Genomic DNA, 24937 nt, shown 5'->3' with positions numbered 1-24937 from the left:
GTGTGTGTATATGTTCATACCTGTAAGCTCTCCTGGAAGCTGGAGGCCTGGTACTGAGCGTACTTGCAGATAGTTGTATGTGACCTGCTGCTCTCACAGGGCCACGTTTGGCCAGTGCCGGTGGGATCCCAGTTCTCATCTGCTGGCTGCTGGATCTGGGTCCTTACTTCCACTGAATGCTCCCCATTTGCCTCCACCAAAGACTTAGTGGAAAACAAACCCAGATCTATAAAGAGGGAGGAAGAAACAAAGAGAATGAATATCAATTAGTTGGGTGACACAACTGACTGTTACAAACTGAAATGTTATCTGTCTATGCATGTACATTTGTATGTTTATATGCAGTAACTCACTTAGTCTTAGTGAGCCAGCAAGTCCCCTGATGACAGTGATGGGGTTCTTCGGATCTGTGCAGAACTGCAACAGCACTGGTGAGAATGCGTCTCTTTTACTCTCCAACTGCAGAGAAACACCATAGCTCCTTTATGATATGCTATCACTATACTAAACATCAATCCAAACATCACAGTGAGTAGAGGTTTATGTGCATGTATTAAAAGAAATGTCCACAAGGGGGCAAAAGAAGCTGACAAAATTGCAGTGAGCTTTTTTTAAGAACATAAGCTTACATAGATACTGGGTGTGGGGGGGTTGAGTTTCTCTCGAGGGATGGGCTGCTCAGTGGTCATAATTGGTTTAACAGAGAAGGCAGGTAGGAGGTAAGACTCCTTAAACTTCCCTTTTACACGAGATCCCCTGAAACAAAAAGACATTTTATATGGTCTGTCATAGTCTAAATTATCAACTAAAAAGCAACTGCAGTCAAGAAATATGCCTTTTTTGAGACTTCATTCTTGGATGAAACATCACTTACTTGCAGGCTCGGATGATTTCACTAGCTGTGTTCTTTATGGTGATTTCCTCTAGAGGAATCCTCTTCTCCTCCACCTCTGAAGCAATGAACGTTTCCCTATCTCCACTCTCCACCTTTATAAGGCGGATCTTCAGTTCTTTGGGTGGCCCATCTGTCAAAGCCTTCAGTTTCTGAAAGTCATCAGAACATAATGCTGATGAAGCTGATGGGAGTTCGGAGGAACGAACAGAGTTATTGCTCTTGTCCTTACTCCGTGCCCACTCTTCCCCTTCACTCTGCGATCGGCTACATTCCTCTTTCCTTCTCTTCTTGTCCCCATCACGCTCTTGTTCCTTCTCCCTGACCTCTTTACTCTGAAGGTCCAAGTTGCCCAACACCTTTCTGTTCATCTTTTCCTTGTGTGACTTTCCGTCCTTGTGCCGTCGACTGGAGCTGGAGGATGATGAAGATGAAGAAGAAAGGGACATATCGTCTTGTTTTTCTCTGTGCTTTTTCTTCCTCTCTTTCCTATCTTCTTGCTACTGTGTTTGTGTTTACTCTCTCGTTCTTTGTCTTTATGTTGATCCTTTTCTTTAACAGGTCTGCTAATCTCATGCAACTCTAACTTTGAACAGTCTGTAGAAGGCAGTTTATGTTTGATCATCTCATAACTATGACCAAGTTCTGCTAGCGAAGATTCTGAGATGGTGGTCAACTTTGGTAGTCTTTCCATCTCCACTGACTCTTCCACAGATTGAGAATATTTCTCACCTGAGGATTCTTCTCTAATCTCTTCCTCATCATAGTTACCCAAAAGATCTGACTGGCTTATTTTAGTGTCTTTCTTGCTCTCTGACACCCATCCTGTTGGTGAGAGGGGGCGGGGCTGACCTGAGTTACTACTGGCAGGGAGTTGGGTCGGACTGCTAAAGCCAGGGTGATTGGCTGAACCTGATGTGGGGGAAGTGCTTTGTTGTTGCCTGCAAATGTCAGGCCCCAGAGAAAGAGAGGAAGAGTACTTCACTCCCACAAAAGCAGATGGAGGAGGGCGGCCAAAGGGTCCACCACGGTAGGTGTATTTCCGGCTCTCAAGCACAGATGCAAGGTTTTTAAACATGCTGTTCACACCTGTCTGATGGAGGTGTGGACGCTGAGGTGGTGGTGAACAAGATGGAGTTTCTTCTTCTTGATCATCTTCTTCTTCATCGTCCTCACTTTTCTCCACCTCTGGAAGGCCATACAGCTTAGCCAAGTCACTATGGCGATAGTTGGTTCCTGTTGTGGGCAGAAGGCTTTCCTGGGTCTGTTTACTTAGGGCATTGACAGGCTTGGGAATGACCTTCAGAACTTCCTCCTCTTCCTCAAGTGAAGATGTGCGGCTACAAGGAGACGTCAATGAACCTTGCCGACTTAACACAGGTGGGCTTGTATGGCTGTCTGGCAGATAATCCTCTGTTTGAGATTGTTTTAGGGCAGGCATGAGCTCTGGAGCACATAAATAACCCTTCATGGGAGCCACATTTGCAGAAAACTGAGGTTCTGGTACCCCCTGTTCTCCACTCTGACCAGAATACAACTCCTCCTCTTTCTTGATCGACTCATCTAGCATTTTCATAATGTTAGCTAATCCATCAGGCAAAAGCTCGGTAGGTTCCTCCTCAAACTGGGCACTATCATAGTCACCACTGCAGCTACTAGCACTGCTACCCAGACTTCTAAGCCCTGTACTGGGCATTTGTTTTTGAAGGCTACTTGCAGTTGTGCTGATTGGTGTGCATGAAGAGCGAGCATCCTTAGGGAAGGCCTGGTATAGTTTAGGTGGCTCTCTCAGGGGTGGGAGGTTGGGTATAGCATCCATAATCTCAACATTATGAGAGCCTTTAAGCATGCTGGGGCCTTTGGATGGGTTGGGTTTTGATTGTATTGTGTGGTTGTCCAAGGAACCCATAAGACCAGGCTTGGAGGGGTATGTGGATGTGGGGACCCCAGTGGAATTTTGTGACGGAGGACTAAAGGATGATCCACACTTCCACTTCTCTCTCTGCCTTTGCTTTTCACGTGCATATTCTGTCTGAGGGGTGAGAGGAGGTGGCTTTGATCGTTCCAGAAGGGTTGATACAGTTCCAGAAGGACGTGGGGGCAATCCACCTCGACTCAACCAGGGATAGGGTGGTGAATTCTGGCTAGGAGATGAGATGGAGGAAGGTGCATTAGCTGGAGAAAGATGAGAGGGTGAAGGCTCTGCTGCAGTACTTGACAGCAAACGCTCCAGACTTTTGATGGCAGACTCATTATGTGTCTTTATCTCTACTTCCTGCCTGTCTTTATTCCATTTCCTCTCCTCCTCCTGCACTCTCCTTCTCTCCTCTGCTTGCATGTGGCCCTGCAGCTCTGCATCAAGCTTATTTAAAGCATCAGCAATGGACTGAGGGCTTGGGGCAGCAGGTTGCAAACAGGGCCTTTGGTAGACTGGGGCTGGGACCGTAGTAGTTGCCTGAGAAACTGAGGAGGATGCTTTAATGGGCACCTTTGTGTATGAACTGTTGGGCATTGGCTGTATGGCTGAGTTGACAATTATGTGTGCTGGAGGTTGAGGGCAATGTAAGTGTGAACTGACTGTCTGTGGGATGGTGTTGGAGGAATTGCTGGTGATGACGCTCTCCCCTGATCTCTGAAGCCCTGAGTTTAGGGTGGAAGGAGCAGATGACACTGGGATGTAGTTAGGTCTACCTTGTCCTGTGTGGGGAAGAGCAGACTGCTGAAGCTGAGACTGTGCCACTCTGTGTGGGTGTGGATGGGTACCAACACCAGGGTGAACACCCTGATACCCTGGATGTGGTTCAATCATAGATACATGGTTTGGGTTGGAGATTAGCACTGAAGAGTCAGTGGCTCTCCAGCTGCTCAGGGAACTTGGGTTGGAGCAGGTGGTATTGAGTGCTAATTTAATTCTAGGTATACCCCCATCATTAATGAAATGTTCCACGGAACATGGTGGATGGGGAGTTTCCAGATTTGGGGTAATCACAGGTGCTCCAGCTGGGGCCTGAGGAGGGGTCATTCGTTGGGGGGTCTTTGGACCCTGGATATCACCAACAGCCCTATTCTGTGCTTGGGAACGATGAGGGGAAACCTCAGAAACCCCTGTGCCTGTATAGACACGCGACTCCTAAAAATAGATGAATGTACAGCATAAATAAAATGTGGGCAACAAAATTAATACTATTGATATATTTTTATAGTTTACAGCGTCAGATATTAATTGAATAAAATGTTGTGCATCAGAGGAAGCTTTGGTTGATTTAGGATAAATCTGTGAGATTCACTTACTGCATGCTGTCTGTGTGTCACCTGGTTCCTCCAGGGTTTGTGGGGGTTGTGCTGAGGTACTGTGGCCTGGGCCTGGCTGCTGGCCGGTGGGCTGGTGGAACGGCCTAGCCCTGGGTGAGGCTGGAACTGGGAGTGACTGTAAGGCACAATGGTGTGGTTTGCTGGTGAGGGTGCAGGGTGCTCCCTACCTGCCCGCAGTGATAAGGAGGATATAGGCGGTTGTGGAGCCTGGTTATCCAAAGAATTATGTCCTCTTTGTGGAGTATTACCCTGTGGTTCTCCTTGAACTGAAGGCCTGTTGTTGGCATAGGGGTATGAAGGATGTTGGCTGTGTGAAGGTGGTCCCAGAGACTGTGGTGATGGAGTGGTCTTGTGGGATTGTGGCGGAGGACCTTTGCTCTGTCCATAGCCTCTTGTGGGGGGAATGGTGGGTGGAGACATTGTTGATGGATTCAGTGTAGGTGGTTTGTAGGAGAAACTTCCAATTCCTGGCTTAGCTGAATCCTGTGAACAGAGAATAAAGATAATTAGCCAAGCAAGGATACATCTAATGTAAAATAAAACATTTAAATACATAAAAAAAAAAGAGTAAGGTTAGGGTAAAATTAAAGGTTAATAAGCCCAATTGATGCCAAATATGAAACTGCCATACAGAATAAATAAATCATTAAACGTTTAAATTCAAATCAGTGATGACATACTTGGAAATCGATGGGCACGCTTTTGCATTCAGATGGGTTCCAGGGTGCTCCTCCTTTGTGCAATGGGTTCCAAAATCCAGGTTTGGGTGGGGGGTAGTGGGAGGATGGCTGTTGATTTAAATGTACATGTGGCCCAGGTATGTGCTGCATAGCTGGATGAGGAGTCTGCTGTAAGAAGCAGAATAAGATATTCCATTTCACAACACTTGTATAACGAGAACTTAACGACTGAAAGATGCACAGGTAATTCCACAAGACCAGATATACTCTTGAGCTATACAAAAAAAAGAGGTATCTCCAACCTGCTCAGACCCAGAGCTCTTCTTTCTCTTGCTAGGGCTGGGACAGTCCTCCATGGGGCGGTGCTGAGATGGTGCAGGGGTGTGTTGGATGACTGAGTGCTCTCCAAGAGGGGGTCCTGACCGTTTTAACTGCCCAGGATGAGAGTGAGGTCCCCTGGGTTGCTGTTGAGTCTGAGTTTGAGTCCATAGATCAGGTAATAGAGGCATAGCCCGGGAGCCATGTTGAGGATGAGGAGCACCATACTTGTGGAGGGAGGGAAGGAGGGGGAGAGACATTTTGGTAAATGATTCATGGGCATAATATACAGTTATACAATATACAATTCTATAGTGCTACATATCCAATTACATCCTTAAACATGCAAATCTTTATGACAATTTCAGTGTAGATACTAGCTGGTCATTAATAAATATATCAAAGTCAATATCTACCTTCAGTAGCTGATTGGCTCGAGCAGTGAGGTGTGCTGGAGGCCCTGCATTGTAGCCACTGTGCAGATGGTTGTGGTCATCACCAGACAATGTTGTGTATCCCTGGGCAGTTCTGGTTGGTTCCCAAGGCCTGGGAGATGCTGGGGGCACTCTTTGTAATCCTGGCAACATAGCCTGAGACCGGTCCTGCGTATCCCCCCGAGGTAAGGGACTAGAAAAAAGAAAAAGAAAAAAGAAATGAAAATTAGCAAACTTAAAATATACTACCATTAATTTTATTTTATTTTTTTTTAAACAATTCAGCTCTATATAAACTCACCCATTATTTAAGAATTTACTAGGATGGTTGAGCCCAGGCATGTGACTGGGTGGGAGATGGGGGAGGAATTGGTCTTGACTGACACCAGGTAAGCACCTATCAGGAGAGAAAGGTTCATAAGCCATATTAGAATACCATTTGTTTAATGTATGCATTCTTGCATTATATGAACAATAATTATGATATGGCCCTGATGAGGAGGTATATTTACCTGGAGGAAGGTTGCCAGGTGCGGCTGCCCACGGAAGCCCATGGTCTCCGGTTGAGTCCATCCAGAGGCAAAGGGTCCCGTGTGCTGCACCCGCCAAACTGTTCTGCTGTGTGATGCATCCAGCCTAGTCCATAGACAAATACATTTTATTCTTCTACACATATAGAAGAAACTTTTTCAATTAATTTTTAGAGATGATTTCCAAGTTGAGATCTAGAAGCATATGTATACTCTTCAATACATATGGTTCCATAGCACAAAATATCAATATCTTATCAATCAATATTGTAAATGCCTGGATAATACTTAACATAATGGAAAGAATTCAAGAAGTTAGGTGGCTGTTACACTGAACCATTAAACTAGTAAACCTCTGTGCTGCTTGTATGTTTTGGCTTAAGACTGGCCTGATAAAATCAGACAGTGGAGCAAGCAACTAATCTCTCTAGTAACGAGCTACACTTATGTTACTTAACATAATAGAATGACATTGTAAATGCTAAAAATTTAAAACTACATTTGCCATTTGTCCTTACTGATCTAAACTATTGTTCAAGTAAACACTAGACTCTACCAAGGCCAGCTAAGAGAATAATAGACATGGTTACTCACCACACTAGCTGTGAGTGTGAAGCCCTCCACTGCACAACAGAGAGGGCCACTCACCAACACGAAGGAGAAGCTGTTTTCTGCTGCTCCTAGACTAAAGAGAGAAAGAAAGAAAAGGAGAAAGATGTGACATAAGGGTAACACACAAATATACAGCCAAATCAATTAAACACAGGGGGAAAAACATCCTTTGTAGGCTCTACCAGTGTTTGGCATAGAGGCAGCAATTAACAAAGGAACTCTTTAGAATCTCAGTACCACAGGCTACCTATAGGTGGCAGCACTCTTCTGTATTCCATTATGAGGGAAGTGAGCACAGATGGGCTTGTGGGAGTTCACCTATAGGGAGAGTACACTGAGGTCATTATAACCCTTCCTGGGGCCTCTTGGCAGAGGAAGAGAGTGAAGGAAGGGAGAGACGAGAAGAGCAAAGCCCTGGAGTCAAGCCAGCAGTGTCTGTGTGCCTTGTACATAAAGGAGTGTGTGTACTTGTGTTGTATTGGTTGAGTTTTATTATTTGCGTTTGTATGCGAGTGTGTGTATGACTGGAGAGATGCTGAGGTTAATCTCATTAGGCCAGGCGTGAAGGAGAGAGGAAGGGACAGAAAGAGTAAGCGAGTGAGGAAGAAACAGCAGAAGGCCTGAAAAGGATGGATGGATAGATTGTGGGAAGAAAGAAGGATCTAAAATTTAAGTGTTCTTTAGGGAGACTCAAAGTGAGAAGACCGGCTGTGCTCCCATGAAACACCCACACAAGCGAACACATGAAGCTTCCTACGCATTCTGAACACACGCTGGATGCACAAACATTGGCAAGCGCACACTCACACGAATGAAATTGCTTGGCACACTCACATATGTGCGCATAAAGGAAAGACGCCCAGCACACACTAATTATGAACTTGGCAAACGAGTATAAAGTGACATACACAGGCTCTTTCTTTCTATAGCACAAATCACACACACCTTTTATACCTTTCTTTTATTTAAAGCTGATTATAAAGACTACTAAACCTGAACTCTAATCCTAGAACAAAACTTTAGGAGTTGTTTGAATTATAAAAAGAGTATTTGATTTGTTTTACATTATTTCACTTTATTAATAATTTTTACCTTTGAGGTTTTCCCCTATGGTAGGTTGTCAGTTTTAGAAATCTTCTGGGGAAACACAGTAGCTAAATATACATACTACCAGGACATAGATGCAAATGCTGTATAACCTGATGGGCTAGTCCTAAGCTACAAACTCTCTGATTGACAAACCCATGAAATTCTCAGCAGGCCTTTAATTCTCAGAGACTTCACAGTTGAGCTGTAAATCTGAAGATGAGAAATAATAAGTCAGAAAATAAACAAAGATGGCAGTACTTTAAGATTTTTTTGGACACAGCGAGTGTGAGTGTTCATGAGCCATTCATTGCTCAGCAGGTTTAATCAGACAACGTTGGTGTGTGTGTGTGTGCCGTATGTATATGTGTATTCTGAGCATACAGTGCAGAGCGGCCCACCCACTCCTCTCGGGCTCACTGTATTGCACTATTAAAAGGCTTCTGTGATATTTCAGGAACTCTGGATTTAGCTTCTAGTTGGTACTGAAATAAACGTGACAATGCAGTTTATTGACACTCCTTCCTGTGCTGCATAATTAGCCTGGATTTAGCACAAACACACACAAACATACACTACTGTTTATGCAGTACAAACTTGAATGTATACCTGTCAAATAAGCATCTAGAACCTCCTCTCAATCGTCTGAAGATTTGGGGTTTAGCACCATTGGTCGATCATCTCGGCAGACTCTGCAGTTGTGGATTACTGAAGAGAGACAGAGACACACAGAGGTAATGATCAGTGCTTTGAGTTTACGCTCATTTGTTTTGCTAATCTGCTTGTACATTGGCTTTATTCCATCCAATCAGCACAAGCACAGTAAAACAGCTAGGCTTTGCAGCTGTGCCATCACTAACCTGTGACAGACCAGGTGACAAAGGCGACTCTGGAGGGGGAGGGGTGCTTACACACTGAAATTCATGGTGAGTGTTATTGATCAAAATTCACTTGCATTTTCCTCACACTGTATGTTAGGTCTAAATTCACTTAGTTTTGCCAGCATGCTAGTCTTACTTTTCCCCATCTTTTTTAAGAGGTGTATAAACAACTAAACTATTTCCATTGACTAGATATTTTAGAGGCTAAATTACAAAGAACCATAAAAAAGGATTTGAAATGCTTTGACCTTATTTGAGAAGTTACAATGGCTGATGCACGATTGCACATCGTGAATTATGCACAACTTTTCAGAGCAATTTTTTTCTTTCTCATAGATTTGGCTTAGTCTACAGGTTAATTATTTTCAACAATTTCCTGTCTGGTTTAATATGTTAAGTAACTTTTAATTGGTGAATTCCATTTAGAACAGGCTGGGTTGCTCCACTGATCCTATTCATTCAATTGTTTTATATATATATATATGAGAGAGAGAGAGAGAGAGAGAGAGAGAGAGAGAGAGAGTATGTCAGTATCCTGAACATACTGTGGTGGTAAAATGGTACCAGATTATTACTAAATTCGTGTACCAGGTTCATGTTTATATGGAACTCCAAAGTACTTCAAGGAATACCATGGTACATATTCAATACTGACCCTTACCATGTCACATGATCCAAAATGTTTTTGTTTTAAATGGAATTTTATGTCATGAGGCTCCTGACATGCATGAGAAGCTACTATGGAACAGATTCCTGTATAATTATAATTTATAACACACAAGAGAAATTTAATCAAAGAAAAGTCCTCCCTCGACTGTCTGAAACACTGGGAACCCTTGGACAGTGAGTAGGGCAACAGTGCGAGGAAATCCATGATACTGTCTTTCACACGCAATGGTGAGAGTTATTGTGGGGAGGTATCTGAATAAACACAATCCTGGGTCTCATAAAGAGGTATCGGTGTGGAAAGCCAACTATCACACGTGAAAACTGTGGCATGGGAAAAACACTTTCCATGTGAGATAATGGGTGGAGGGAGGGTTTTAGAAACTGACAAGAGTGTGTTTTAAAGGTGCACTAAGTAACTTTTGTCTTTGTGTTATCTTGGACTTACATTGACACCTAGTAACTTGGATGCAGCTTCATTTAAAATCAATAGTTTTCATTTTCAGATGCCATTGTAGTAATTTAGTGTTCACAGTCAGCCACGATTATTTTAATCAATGAGTGAAAGTGTCAAATAACAGGTGGATTATTGAGATTATGCGAGTATCCTGCTGGTCATGTGATTCTAACATGGCAGCCCCAATATGCGTGCTCTTTACATATAGAATAGAATAGCTTTTATAAGGTTACTGATATGACTGGAGTCTTCATTTTAATGTAAGTGGTCATGATTTCCTACATATATTGCAAAATTACAATTCGTGTCACGTTTTTAATGAGGAAAAAAATAATAATGAGTGCATCTTTAAAAGAAATGGTTGTAGGACTGTGTTTAAAAAATACATGTTTGGAGTGTTTCTAGCTGAGAAGAAACGAAGAAGTTTGTTTCCTCAGTTGCATAAAACAAAGAGGCACGTGCACACAATCGACTGCTGTGAATTTGGACTTGATTTGCACATTTTCACAAATCTTTCAGACTTTAAAACACGCAAACTGATACCATTTCATACTGCTGCAGCCTCGATTTTACGAGAACATGTTTTGAATTTCTAGTAATACGCATATCTAGTAATGTGGGAAAAATATAGCATACTGAAACTGATTTAACTGATTACATTTTAAATGAAACCTTTATTGAAAGATATAAATCGAAACAAACCGGGTCTACTGACAGCTTCGATCTGTGTGCGTTTCTGCTGTCTAACTGGGGAACTCCCATGAGTCAACCATGGAAAGGGCTTACCCCACACCCCAGACTCCACCCCCTTCTCTCGCACACTCTTTACGGTCAGGTGATTGGTGGCGCCCACCTTAGTGACAGCATCGGGAATTTCTGAAAATGTGTCGTCATCAAAATCTGCTACGGTGTGTTGTTTTGGATGCAAAAACATGGTGCACTGTAAAATTGCAGTGGGGTTTTTCACCCGTTTTACCAAAGTGGGGAATCTGAAACTCGCAGATGTTGATCAGACAGAAGAGGATAGTTGGCCTTCAGTGGTGTTGAATATAAGAGTGAACATGTGGTTATTGGTTTATTGCAATGCAACTGCATCTGCTTTCATGCTAGTTGACGAGAACTGTTTTATAGAAATGCCACATGTATTTAGACTACACATATCTAATAAGTTCAAAAACAAAACACAATTTTAATAAGACTGGAAGCTATTCATTTTAAATCACTTTTGATTCATGAATTTTACTGTCATGGCATGATAATTAGAAAATCCCCCATTCACCCCCACATTGCCCCTCAGGTTGATAAAAATCCCCTTAACAAACGTCAAACAACTATTCCAGTCACTGGCTTGGTCGTCACAGTGGGGTAGATCTGCACCAAAAACACCAAACCAAATGAAGGCCACGTCCGTGGGCGTCTCCAACTTACCCTGTCCAATCAAACAAACAAAAAATTCTGTGTCAACTAACCAAGAATAATGTTGGACAGAGACTAACAGTACCCTGTAAGAGAGCAGTCATTACACAGTACATTGTAAGATAACACTTTAACGTCTGAAGTGGCGTGTACTAATTTCAGTACACTGATTCAGGTTATGATTTACTATTAAAAAAATTGACACCGAAATCAGTTTGGGCACTACCCTTAAATCAGGTCTAACACTAGGAAATTATTTTGCAATGGCACTATAGGTCATGTGAGTAATGTCATTCCAGAACATGGAGCCATTGTCTCACCAGCGATTTGTGCTATGAAGCCCCAGGAAACAGCTGAGTGGGCGAGAATGCGGAAGGGAACGAGAGATGGAATGGAATCAAGGAACAGCAGTGTACACTTGGAAACCATAAGAGGGGGAAACAGATTGGAGGTAAGAATAGGAAGTGGTGAGGGAAGCAGTGGAAATGGGAGAGCTGTAATGTTTCACGATGATCAAAGGGGGCCAGCAAAAGGACCTGTGGGTGAGATAGAGATCACACACACGCAATCACAAGGAAACACAACGTCACAGCAGGATTATATCAGTTCCCTTCCCTCTGTGTGTGTCTGAGTACCTTTTTCTCTGCCAATGATGCAAGGTTGAGTCGTCACGATGGCGTTTCTGCTTTCCAAGCCTACACTTGTAGCCTCCACAGAAACACACACTCACATGAGTGTACCTCCTGATCTAGGGAGAACTCATCTAGAGCAAATCTAGAGGAGTTCAGCTCAGGACACACGCAAACGCTAATTTCCGTCTCATTCTCTGGCCGAGCCTTGACTACAGACATCAACTCCTGCATGTAACTTAGCAACAACCTTCCCTCAACCTTGCACTAAAAGTAACATTACAATAAATTCACAACCGGCCTCGTTACGCTTTCAGAATGTCGCAAGTGTCCACCACAAATATCACTGGCAGAGACCATGATTGCTTTCCCTGCTCTCCTTTTCAAAGAAATTGCCCTCGACCTACTTCAACACTGTTCACCCTCTTGTTCTCTGGTTGCTAGACAGCAAAGGTATATTCACCGGGATGGAGTGGTTTAAGATAATGGCTGATATCACTGGTATTGATCTGATATTGACATTCAATAAATGGCAAAAGATTTCTATCCATATTCCTTCTATCTACAAATTGAGCATTCAATCGAATGTGTAGTTCTTTCTGGTGTCAGCTGTTAATAAATATGTAAGCTAATATTATTAAATCAGTGAACATAAGCAGTGTATAGGCATGCTCAAATGTTGAGACTTTATGTTTCTCACTCGAAACGGATCCTCATGTGCCCCTAATCTGAATACTCACCACCATTCATCAATGCATAAAAGTGACAGCAACGTTACTCAAGAGTGATTTGAATGTTTAATTCAGGTCTCATTCATGGTATGAGTCAACTAAAAGAGAAACCTGATACTTTTCTTCGTAACTCTAGTCGTAATGTCCTGTTAAAGAGTAAATAAGCGCCTGGTGTGGTCACTATGGTTAGCATTGCTGAGAAAACAGGCTTAGTCTTTACCTTTAACAAGGTGCATTACTGGCATTGAGGTTAATCATAAAAGAAGTTTAAAGTCACTAAGAGATATACTGTGTGAAACTTGCCCTTTTACCATTTTAAATCTGATGTAATTTTTTTGTTTGTTAAAAATGGCTCTTGTATACCAGCTTAATATGCAGAGTAACCTATAAGTAAATCCTTTGTAGATTAATTTCACATCAAGTGTAAAATAGTGGCACTTTCAAAACATTACTGTTTGAGCAACCTGTCAATCCTGACACAGCAACATTGGCTCGATCAATTATCGGAGTTTTCTGGAATCTGTTTGAAAACAGTGATTATTTTTCCAATTTTGTTTGTTGACAATAGTGGTGCAGAAATTACACACTTCAAGAGACGAAGCCTTGAAGTTTGGATATCTTGATACCTCCACCTGGAATATTGTGTGTGAAAGTGAATATGCCAACATGTGACAAAGAAAGCAGAACAGACTGAGGCAAGCTATGATAAAACAGGAAGTTATCATCAGAACAACAGGAAGTGGGCCTGGGGAGGGAGAGCATGACTTAAAAGGACTGAGGGGAATGATGTAACATCCTGCGGAACATTGCTATTTGTGCATGTATTTATGAATGGCCCATCAGGTGTCGGGTTTCTTATTCTTTTAAGAAATCCGAAGCTCAGTAGATGCTTGTTATGATCTCCATCCATATTCCTGTCAGTCAACTTGGGTAACAGTTCTTCTAAGAAGTAGAGTAAAACTTTTAAGGAACAGAAAAAGTTACTGGTGGGCTAGTGTTACACAACACACACAACCACACACATGCTGATCCCAAATGGCAAAAAGCAGAAAGATGAAGTGCTGTGCATTTGTGAATGTCAGTGACTCAGTGTGTGAATGTCTGCTAGACATGAAAGTCTGGAGTGTTGTCTACACGGCCATCTGTGAGAACATTTTTAAATGTGTTCAGTTTCACATAGTCTGTACAAATGTGTCACTGTGTCATATCAGGAAATATGAGTTTGGTCTTTCATCCTCATAAACATCAAGAATACAAAGTACCAGAAATGATCTCTCTCTAGCCATCAAAACACCTTATCTCTTCATTACCGGAACAGTTGAACCTTGAACATCTCTTTCTCTCTCTGTCTGTGTTTGTTTTATTATCCCCAAAAAGTTCCCTTCTACATTTGCACTCCACGTTTCCCAGAAACCAGTGCATTAGACAAAAACAAAAAGATATACTTCTATGTTATTAGAAAAACGATAAAAACACAAACAAGCTGGGTCTTGGTTGCATAGCAACAGGTTATCTGACGCTCACAAAAGTTGAAGAGGGATGGTGCAAGACCTTGTTCGTAAACATGTCTGGCAATGGAATCGAAAACATTCCAAACACTGATCAAAATACAACATGTTACTGACCATAAATTGATGAAGAATTTGAACATTAAGTTTTAATTGTTAGATAAAAATCAAGTATGTTTGTGTGCGCATGATTGCGATGCTGGAAAACAAGCCCTCCTAAGTCATGTCATCTCCCCCACATAATGACGCATGTCAGCGATGTCTTAAATCCCGCTCACTCCATCCAAAAAACTGATTCTGACTCACAGAAACATGACTGATCTTTTTTGTTTTCCACCTCTCTCGCTCTCCATTCTTCTCAATCCCTCCCACTCTAGTTTCACTACCCCACCCCTTTGTTTTACTCACTCTCTCTTTTCCCCTCACTCTGGTTTTCTGCCAAAGTGTGAGATAACACAGATCAGCAAGGTGACAAAGGAAAAAATAAGCCTGTCAGAGAGGAACAAATTCTGTATCAGACAGTATGAAAGTCCTTTTGCAATCATGTTGTCTCTTGGTAAACACCATCTATGGCATTAAAGACAACTCCACATGAATAACACACACATTCACAGACACATCCGCACAGACTCATGCACTTTCTCTCACAACATTACTATTAATAGTATACTTCACTTCCTTTTCCTTTGACCACAAAAGTCCATCCCTACACAAGCAAACACACACTCTCCACATGGGAAAAACACCCCCACACAACTGTTAGAGCTCAATGGAATGATCGAGAAGTCTCTTAACTTACGAGATCATTTCATCATCAGGCAAGTCCTGAAAAACCAGTATAAACCACACACACGTACACACACAAGCCTGGCTCATTGTCATCATCACTCTCAAAGGCTAGTGTGATAACCATACAGTGAGTAAGCACTCCAATAAACCCACTGACCTACATGATACACCCTCATTATTTCCTCACCGTCACACACATACAAAGTGTGTAATCTACACACTTCTCCATTCTGTCCACCTGCTAGGACAGAATTCACACACCTCCACAGTCACCACACCCACTCCTGACTCTTCTATCATCAATCAAAAGTACATCTTCACCGTTCACACACACACGTTGGTGCGGCTATCCTTATGAGGACACTCCATAGACATAATGATTTTTATATTGTAAGAACTATAGATTATATCACTATCCCTAACACAAAACCTATCCCTCACAAAAAACTTTCTGCAATTTTACATTTAAAAAAAAAAAAGTTATTTGAATTATGGAGACACTAGAAATGTCCTCATAAACCACATTTATAGCATAATACCCTTGTAATTACAGTTTGTAACCTAAAATCACATAAAACCCTCGTAAACCACATAAACCCACCCACAAAAGCTATCTAAGTGGGGGTATACCATAGACCTCTTTTGTTTTTATATAAATTTAATTATAATGACAAAAGACTAACCCTGACCCAAAACGATTGTACAGAGCTTGTTAGTGGGGACAGTGTGAATGGCTTTTAATGGGGCTTGTCCACTGCACGGTTCAACTCTACTTGACTCAACTCTGCTCGCTTTTTGGGGGTTTTCCACTGTGAATAGTACCTGGTACTTTTTTTGTACCACCTCGGTGGAGGTTCCAAACGAGCCGATACTAAATGTGACGTCAAAACCCTGCAGATCACTGATTGGTCAGAGAGAATTGTCACCACCATCGTCACTGGATTTGCGGGACATCAATCCGCTAGTTTTAAAGTTAGCAACAGTGATAGCAGTATTATTTGTTCATGCGACTTTTTAATTGTAAAAAAAAAAAAATGTATGTGGTCAATAAACGAGGTGCAGACGTTCTTCTCGTTTGCGACGAACGAAATGACGTGAAACGAAAAAGTCTTTCAGGAAGTGTATCAGCTGTTGGCCGCACACAGCTACCACCAGACCAACCAACAGTGTAGGGAAAAGTAAAAAAAAAGTGATTACAGAACCATCAAGGACCACGACAGCCGGAGTGGTTCAAACAGAAGAAAGTGGAAGTGGTTCCACCAAATGGATGCTATCTATGGCATAAACTGGTGAGCGGGGTGGGGGGTGGGGTGCCCTGGACTCGGCCACGGCGTTGTTGGAGTCCACGATGGAGGATGGCTATACTCTGCTTGAAAGCTTCACTTTATTCAGTTGACCAGCTGATGGAAAGCTTGCTTCTAAAAAAAAACCAGGCCAATTTAACTGTTACACTTGTGTAAAATCACCATGCAACAACTGCTTTATGCAGCACAGTGAGCTAGTAGCTAACAGCTAGTGGTCGTGTTATTGTTTACTGATTTGTGTCACGTTTAAGATGATGTCACGTCAGTAGAGGCAGCGCAACTATGACGATCAGCCTATAATCTCACCACGTTTCATTCATTCTCAAATTCAGAGATAAGGCGGGTGATTCAAAACAACCGCTGATCTGAGGAGGACCGATTCGTAGCATCTGCCCATGTTTACGATCCACGACTTCAAAGCGAAACAAACTTCCCTGTTTTCATGCAAGTCGTTCTAATTGATCTGAAGTAATCTTTAAAGGGATCATCGTGCCCCTCATGTACCCCATATTTACTTCCATGGGTGTTCATGGCCGCTCATAATATGCAGAGTGTCGCCTCCCAATTGCGCTCGCCCAACCAACACAATCAACTCTGGACGATAATGTTTCTAGAACATTATAACATACGGGAAAGAAAAATGTCGTTAGAGACATTTCCCCCGTATGTTCATTAACTCATACACCGGAATATGATGCAAACACCAAGAGAAAGACAACACCACACCCCCAGGCAATGCTGCAGGCTTGTTGTAGTAGAACTTTGCAAATGATTTCCTTTCAGACAGTCGCATTTAGTTCAGCGAGAGCTAAAGCAATCCATTCAACTCATAGACTGCCCAACTCCACAGGGGAGCCCTCTCGTGTCAAACAAAGAGCAGTGAATTGCAATGCGACACACACACACACACACACACACAAACAAAAGCAGGACGGAGCGGCCACGAGACGCGTTTTTAAAAGTTTTACTATTTTAAGAGGCCGATACACATAACGCTGTTTTCAAATGTTTGTCTATGTAAACACGCGCTGGACGGACTTATTACGAGTTTTTAAAGAATTTCAACTTTTTAAAACGCGTTTCCAGACACATGCGTGCTGTTCTTTGCTTTGATAGTCCATCTTAAAAACGCAGAATGTGTAAGTTTACATTTTTAATTACATTAAAAACACAGTTGGCAGAAGGTACAGTGTGAATGGCCTCTAAGCGATCCACTTCTCTTTGTTTGACACAGTAGGCAGGGCTTAAATGCGGGGATGGGCCGAGCTGGGGCAGTATACAGTGAACCCAACCCCCTTTCCTCCTCCTTACACACGTGGAACTGAGGCTTTACATGAATGAAGAACACGTTCTGCCCTAAACACCCTTTTAAATAACACAATAAGGAATGTTGCACAATAAAACACACTGTCCAAGAATTACACAATGCCTTGTCCTAATATTATACTTTTAAAGACAAAAAAGTTAATTCATAGATTTGCTGGTCAGTAATGAGTTAACTCTAATGGGGAATGAAGTACTGATCTTCCGGTCACCCGTTACTACAACACATTCATTCACACAGACTGTTACTACGCTGTAATAAGGACCGTAATTTACTTCTGTCACGACCGACAATCAGTAATAAAGTAGTCACGAGTATGACAGAGAGGTAATCATAATCAGACCTATTCAAAACGGGATAGCTGACTTACCTTTACTAGTAAAACTCGTCCTGCGAGAACAACTTGCGCCTCCTCTAGTCCTGGCTGCCTGAAGTTTGACGGGATCTGTAGGAGAATAAACGAGGACATCTTTTAGTTTCCGCACATCTGATTCGATAAGTCCGATGTGGGACACTAAACGTGCCAAAGGGGTAAATGATTTAATCATGAGTGATGACATATTAAGACGTTCAGACTCAAGCTTGAAATACAAGGCGGCGCTATTGTTATAAACACTGTCTGGAGCAAATACATGGACTAAAAACACGAATGTGGGACTAAAACTCCTTTAAATACCGGTGAATGTCACCTGCAGAGTATCCACAACTTCTCCAGCGCGTGCAGAGGAATATACGAGTCCAACCGGCTGAACAACAACAATAATCCACAAAACCGTTTATTTTCTTAGATCCTCCGGTCTAAAAGCCAAAAGTCTATTTTATTTCCCTCCAGAGGTCGTGTTGCTGAAATGTAATGTTGTCGTTGTGTTCGTCTTCTCTCTTTGTACACTGAGGAATGGATCGAGTTGCTCTGAGAGGCGCTTGGTTTTTTAAAGGGACACACAGCTCCGGTTGTGCGCGTAACCGCTCACAGGAACACGCTCTCTCCCTCTCCCTCCTCACACACACACACACACACAGCACCGCCCCTGACAACTGACGTCAGCGCACGCCCCGGAATTCCCTGACAGCGCAAACTGTCGCATCTCCGGCTGCTGGCTTTTTTAAAGCGGACTCGTGACTGTCCTACTCCCAACACGACTATCACGCATAAGTATTAAAAATATGAATCCATAAAAAGGCTGAGCCCCAGACTTTATCTCTTCAGTCAATCCAGACGATATAAAAATCTCTATACCATGTATAGTCTTGAGACATGCTATTCAGGATGATAATAATATTGATACCATGAAGACAACATATATCATTTTAATTGTTTTATGTATTAATATAGTTTCTTTCCAAAAGATCATGGTCATTTTACAATTAATCAACAATCAAAATCAAGAGATCACAAAATCATTAAATTACTTTATCATTCAATCATTAAATTATCTGTATTAAAATATATTTGACTAAAATGAACTGGAATCTGATGTCAAGATGAACTGAAATACAATAGTGTGGCTACAAAAGGGTTTATTTAGGACATTACATTTAACCTAATTCTGAAGCTGAGAACAAACTAATTTCACAGAGAATGAGAACTGTGTGCCGTAAATCACAGAGGAGTAAAAATAGAACCAAGAAATGCTGAACTAAACCAAAAAAGATAGGGAAATAGTGGATGAGATTTTCCAAATGAAAGTGGAATGTTTTCTTGACTTGTTCAACAGTCACGACTGTAAAGTTTTATAGAAACTAATGGCATCTGCCATGTCTGAATCAGGACGTTTCTTAAACGGAGTGTGAGGACAGCATGTTATCTCCATTTAATGGCAAACAGACGGCTTGTGTGCGTGTGTGATCAACACGTTATATTTAGTAAGGTTACATACATCAGTGGCACAGAGACACAACAGATCGGCCAAACCACGGGAGTGTGTCACGGGAACTAGGCTTCTTGTATAACGCCAGACAAATGCACACACACAGGATGTGAGCTGTTCTGAGCACAACATCTACTAAAAACAGGCAACCATCCACGATAGCAGATGTGCAAATGCCTTCTTAAGCCAAGCGTACACTACATGACTTGCAGTCAGCACCCTGTTTTTCATCATGCTGGTACACGCACAACAGGACTGTTGTGTATCAACTACACAACCATTTGTCCCCAACTGAGGCCATGTGTACACTTGGCTTAAGGTGCGTTTTGGGTGATCCAATCACAAATGTACAAGCGAGAAACATCACCGTTAAACCTGATCGTCTCTTCTTAACACGTGTGTTAGGATTTCAAAGACAGAGTCTCTGATTTCATGAGAACATCCATCATTACATCTGTGTTGTACTAAATTATAATAATGCACCAAAAATGTAAAAGATGAGAAAGCGCTAAAAACCGGCGTACAGTTTCTCTTAATTATACACAAACATAATCTTTAGAGAAGAATTCTGAGTTATTTTTAGTGCAGTACATGTAACTGAACTTCAAATGTGCATGCTGCTCACATCTGTGTCCATATTGTACATGATCATGCACTCATTTTTTAAATTTCTTATTTCCCTTTAAATCCGCACGTATCCGGCAAAATACCGGCTGTTACAGCTGCCTTTAGTGTCGTCCTGTTTCAAAAGGATCGCCCAAAATGCATCTTAAAATTAAGCTAACGAAATTAATTCACAAATTTGCAGTTTATTCTTGAAAATATGGCATTAAACATGAAAGAATGTCTCTCGCCCGTTTTTGAACTTATTGACACCAACAGTGAGTAGAATGATGATTTATTTTATTTTATTTTCTAATTATTTTTCTCTCCTGCTTCCCAATACCTGCTCTCCTTTTCGTAGCATCTGGGAGTCTTGGCATGTCGCAGCAGTGCCCACACAACAAGACCGTTCATTGTGAGATCTGAGATTTCTCGTTACAGATCAGGGACCCACTTTATATTATGTGGCCTTAACTATAATGCACTTAACTGTTTGATACAATGTACTTATTATGTACATATATGTTGTTGCATTGTAATCACATTTAAAGTACTTGCATTTAATTACATTTGTAGTTACAGTGTAAACTTTACCCCCAACCCAAGCCTTACCCCAAAACCTAACTCTAACCCCTAACCCTACCCTTACTTCTAAACTTACCTGTACCTCAACCTCAGTAGCAGCAAATGTGGGCACTTTGCAGAATAGTTACACAGTAAATACATAGTCTTGTATGTATGTAATGTTAGTACATAGTACTTAAGGCCACCTGATATAAAGTGTGACCCAGACCAGTCGCCGACTCAAAACATCAAAGGAGACTTTGGCTTGAGTCATGTAGTGTACACTAGGCTTTAGGGAAAGAGTGAACAAACAAAGAAATACTGCTATAGTTTTTTATCAAGCAACCCTTCTCGCATTTCAACTATCTCTGCTGTTCATAACTGTGAGTGTGTTAATGTGTGGTGGGACTCATAATAAGACAAACTGGACAGGAAGAAAGTGGTATGGCTTCCTGTGATCTCCCTTGCACACTCAAACACTCAGTGTTTAAATGACTCTACTCATCATTAAATTAATCAAATATTAATCTTAACAAAGTGCCATTACACTGTGTTTGAGCTGATATGTGCATGTTTCTGAGCCTAGGTCTGTGTTTTTGCAAACTTTAACATAGTTATTTCCCAGGGGGGGGGGGGGTTGTAGATGTGATTGCTAGGCTCTTGCCTGATAAACAGAGAGGGAGCAAGCTAGGTTTCCTGAAAGACTGTTCTCACACACCAGCTAAATTTACCAGCATTCCCATGAGCACAGCAGAATGCAATCACACACACACACACACACACACACACACACACACACACACACACACACACACACACACACACACACACACACACACACTGTCAGATGTGCAGTACTTAAAATTAGTGTGTGTGTGTATTTATGTGTAAGTGTGTGTACGAGAACAGCCAGTGGCCTTTAGATCCACATTCTGCTCCCACTTTGAGAACTCCACTGACTCAGCACTAGGCTGCACTGGTCGTCATAACAGCTACACACCAATTGATGGTTCATTCATGGGGTTAACACCCACCTCCACCCCCCTCCACCCCACACATAAACAAGAGAGTATGAATCACTTGATTTTTTAGCTGATTGCCCCACAGATACATGCACCCAAACAGTATGGGTCTAACCGCCCTTCACTTACATTCAGAGAGGCACATACTATTAACACTACCCATACAAGTACCAAAAATACTTTTGTACATTTACCAAGTTTGTTTCAGGGTATTCTTTGAAGTACCGTGTAAATACCATGGCATAAGACTATGATAATCATTCAGTGCCATGATATATATCAAAGTATCATCTGATACATTAGTGTACCACCACCACAGCACAGATTCAATATCGATTCATATGGTTCAATTTCAGTCAATTTTGTTTACATATGAATGAAAGGATCTCCCAGCTAATGCTGTTAATTAAGCATGGGGACCTTCTGACTAGGCACATTATGAAAATATTAATTTTACTAATTATATTTTATTTATCATAATTTTGGTAATTTAAAAAAAATATACAAATCAATGTATTTCATAAATCAATATGATATTATATTGTATATACTACACCGATTAGCCACAATATTAAAACCACCTGCCTAATATTGTGTAGGTCCCCCTTGTGCTGCCAAAACAGCGCCAACCACCATCTCAGAATAGCATTCTGAGATTCATTTCTTCTCACCACAATTGAGCAATCTATCTGAGTTACCATAGACTTTGTCATTTTGAACCAGTCTGGCCATTCTCTGTTGACCTCTCTCGTCAACAAGGCATTTCCGTCTACAGAACTGTAGACGGAAATACTTAAACCAGCACGTCTGGCATCAACCATACTCAAACCAGCACGTCTGGCATCAACAATCATCCATGCGATTATCTAATCAGCCAATCATGTGGCAGCAGTGCAATGCCTAAAATTATGCAGATATGGGTCAGGAGCTTCAGTTAATGTTCACATCAACCATCAGAATGGGGGAAAAATATGATCTCAGTGATTTGGACCCTGGCATGATTGTTGGTGCCAGATTGGTGCCAGAGCTGGTTTGAGTATTTCTGTAACTGCTGATCTCCTGGGATTTTCACGCACAATAGTCTCTAGAATTTAATCTGAATGGTGCCTAAAACAAAAAAACAAAAAGAATATATATATATTTTTTTGATAAACAATTGACTGTAAAGAACAGGAAGGTATTAAAAGAGACATGTTTCAATGACAAATAGATTGCGTGGATCTCGAATTTGTACACACATTACACAGAACGATTCAAATCAAGCTTTAACTTTCTACTCGCAGTGAAAGGATGCTGAACTTCTTCACCACTGTACTACTCAATCACTGGTGAGTGATATTTGAACATTTACCAGCCATTGGCTAATCAGACATTTGAAGTCACTTAGCTTGAAATTTGATCTCATATGCTTGTGATTTACTTGTATTGTAGAGAGTTGCATATAGTAAAAAGATCAATCTTGTAATATAAGAATAGATATCAAGATCGTTCAAATGAAGATATGCATCGGAAAAACTATTTTTTTTACCCAGTCCTATACTCTACCCTTGCTCTTTCTCTCTCTCCAAGACTGTAGCTTGAGGGGAACATTTTAAAGCACCACTCATAAATACCACCATTCTCTCTCAAGTATGACAGAAAAATACCAGCAATTTTTAGTCAGACAAAGTGATAAAGTGGGTTTATTTGTTTACTGATGGTGATGTAAAGCAGAAGTGGTTAGAGCGTTTGACTTATGACCTTCATGTCAAAAGGTTGCACCCCTGCAGGGAGCCAGCTGCTCTAAGACAGCCCTGCAATAACAACTATAAAAATTCAACACATGTGGGCAAAGAACCCAAATAAACCACCTTAAAATCCAAACACTGCAAATTTTAAATACTGTTTTAGTGGTGCTTGCAAAGAGAAGTAACTATTGCTTATAATTATGTGTTTGTTCGTATCCCTAACCCTAAATATTAAAGATGTTTTGCCATTACTTTTCTGAACAATAAAACGTACAGTTGATGCCAGGCAGATAAAACTGGCAAAAGCAATCACATATACTTACATTAAACGATGGCTGTGAGCCATATCTATGAACCAGAATATCATAGAGACTTGGGTATGGGGTCTTTTAACTTAGGCCAGAAACTACATAACATCCAACTAAGAACCCCCTAGCAACAACCCAGAATACCCTAGCAACCATTTAGGAACACCCTAGCATTGTGGCAGCATGTTTTGCATCTAATTTTGTAAAGTAACTGGCCAGAACAATAATAAAGCACAGCAAGCCAGTTAATAACTAGCTTTAGAAAGAAAGAAACAGAGACATATGTGGCTTTTACACTGCATGGTACATCTCGACTCTGCTTGCTTTTTGGGGGTTTTCCACTGTGAATAGTACCTAGTAAATTTTTTTGTATCACTTCAGTTGATGTTCCAAGCTAGCCGAGCCGATACTAAATGTGACATCAAAACCCTGCAGATCACTGATTGGTCAGAAAGAATAGTCACTACCAGCGTCACTGGATTTGCGACATGGGACATCAACCCACTAGTTTTAAAGTTAGCAACAGCGATAGCAGTATCATTTGTTCATGCTACTTTCGAATTGTAAAAAGAAATGGCTGTGTGGAAAACCACGCCGTGGTCAATAAACGAGGTGCAGACGTTCTTCTCGTTAGCGACAAGCAAAATGCAAAAGTCTTTCAGGAAGTGTCTCAGCTGTTGGCCGCACACGGCCACCAACAGTGTAGGGAAAATTAAAATTAATATTAAAACTGACTACAGAACCATCAAGGAAAAGTGGAAGTGGTTCAACCAAATGGAAGCTATCTAGACCGGCGAGCAATGGGAGGGAGAGTGCCCTGGACTCGTCCACGGCTGGAGTCCATGATGGAGGATGTTACGTTAACTCCATACTCTGCTTGAAAGCTTCACTTTATTTAGTTGACCAGCTACTGGAAAGCTTGCTTCTAAAACAACCAGGTCAATTTAACTGTCACACTTGTGTAAAATCACCATGAAACAACCGATTTATGCAGTACAATGAGCTAGTAGCTAACAGCTAGTGGTCGTGTTATTGTTTACTGATTTGTGTCACGTTTAAGATGATGTCACGTCAGTAGAGGCAGCGCAACTATGACGATCAGCCTATAATCCCACCCATGTTGAGGCGGCACTAAAGAGCAGTGGAAAAGCAAACTCAGAAAAGTAAAGTGAGTAGAGTCGAACCGTAACGTGCCATGGAAAAGTGCCAACAGAGAGAGAGGGAGAGAGAGTTGAAGAAGATGCAATCTTTGGTGAAATCAAGCTCTGAAATCTCA

General features: G+C 41.6%; 1 protein-coding gene across 1 annotated transcript in view; it reads right to left on the bottom strand.

Moving 5' to 3' along the window:
* The window catches only part of LOC127656463 (lysine-specific demethylase 6B-like), a 55690-nt gene that overhangs the window by 7372 nt on the left and 23381 nt on the right, over window positions 1–24937 (bottom strand). Inside the window, 14 exon segments of the mRNA XM_052144806.1 lie at window positions 21–226; window positions 354–459; window positions 630–756; window positions 875–1391; window positions 1394–4022; window positions 4184–4687; window positions 4885–5052; window positions 5187–5429; window positions 5619–5829; window positions 5938–6033; window positions 6149–6272; window positions 6761–6851; window positions 8474–8572; window positions 17940–18014. Coding sequence (XP_052000766.1) covers window positions 21–226; window positions 354–459; window positions 630–756; window positions 875–1391; window positions 1394–4022; window positions 4184–4687; window positions 4885–5052; window positions 5187–5429; window positions 5619–5829; window positions 5938–6033; window positions 6149–6267 — 4926 coding nt within the window. The 5' untranslated portion in view covers window positions 6268–6272; window positions 6761–6851; window positions 8474–8572; window positions 17940–18014.

The sequence above is a fragment of the Xyrauchen texanus genome, chromosome 2 (assembly GCF_025860055.1).
Source record: "Xyrauchen texanus isolate HMW12.3.18 chromosome 2, RBS_HiC_50CHRs, whole genome shotgun sequence".
Taxonomy (NCBI): domain Eukaryota; kingdom Metazoa; phylum Chordata; class Actinopteri; order Cypriniformes; family Catostomidae; genus Xyrauchen; species Xyrauchen texanus.
Note: the sequence above shows the minus strand (reverse complement) of the source record. Positions and strands in the feature narration are given on the sequence as shown.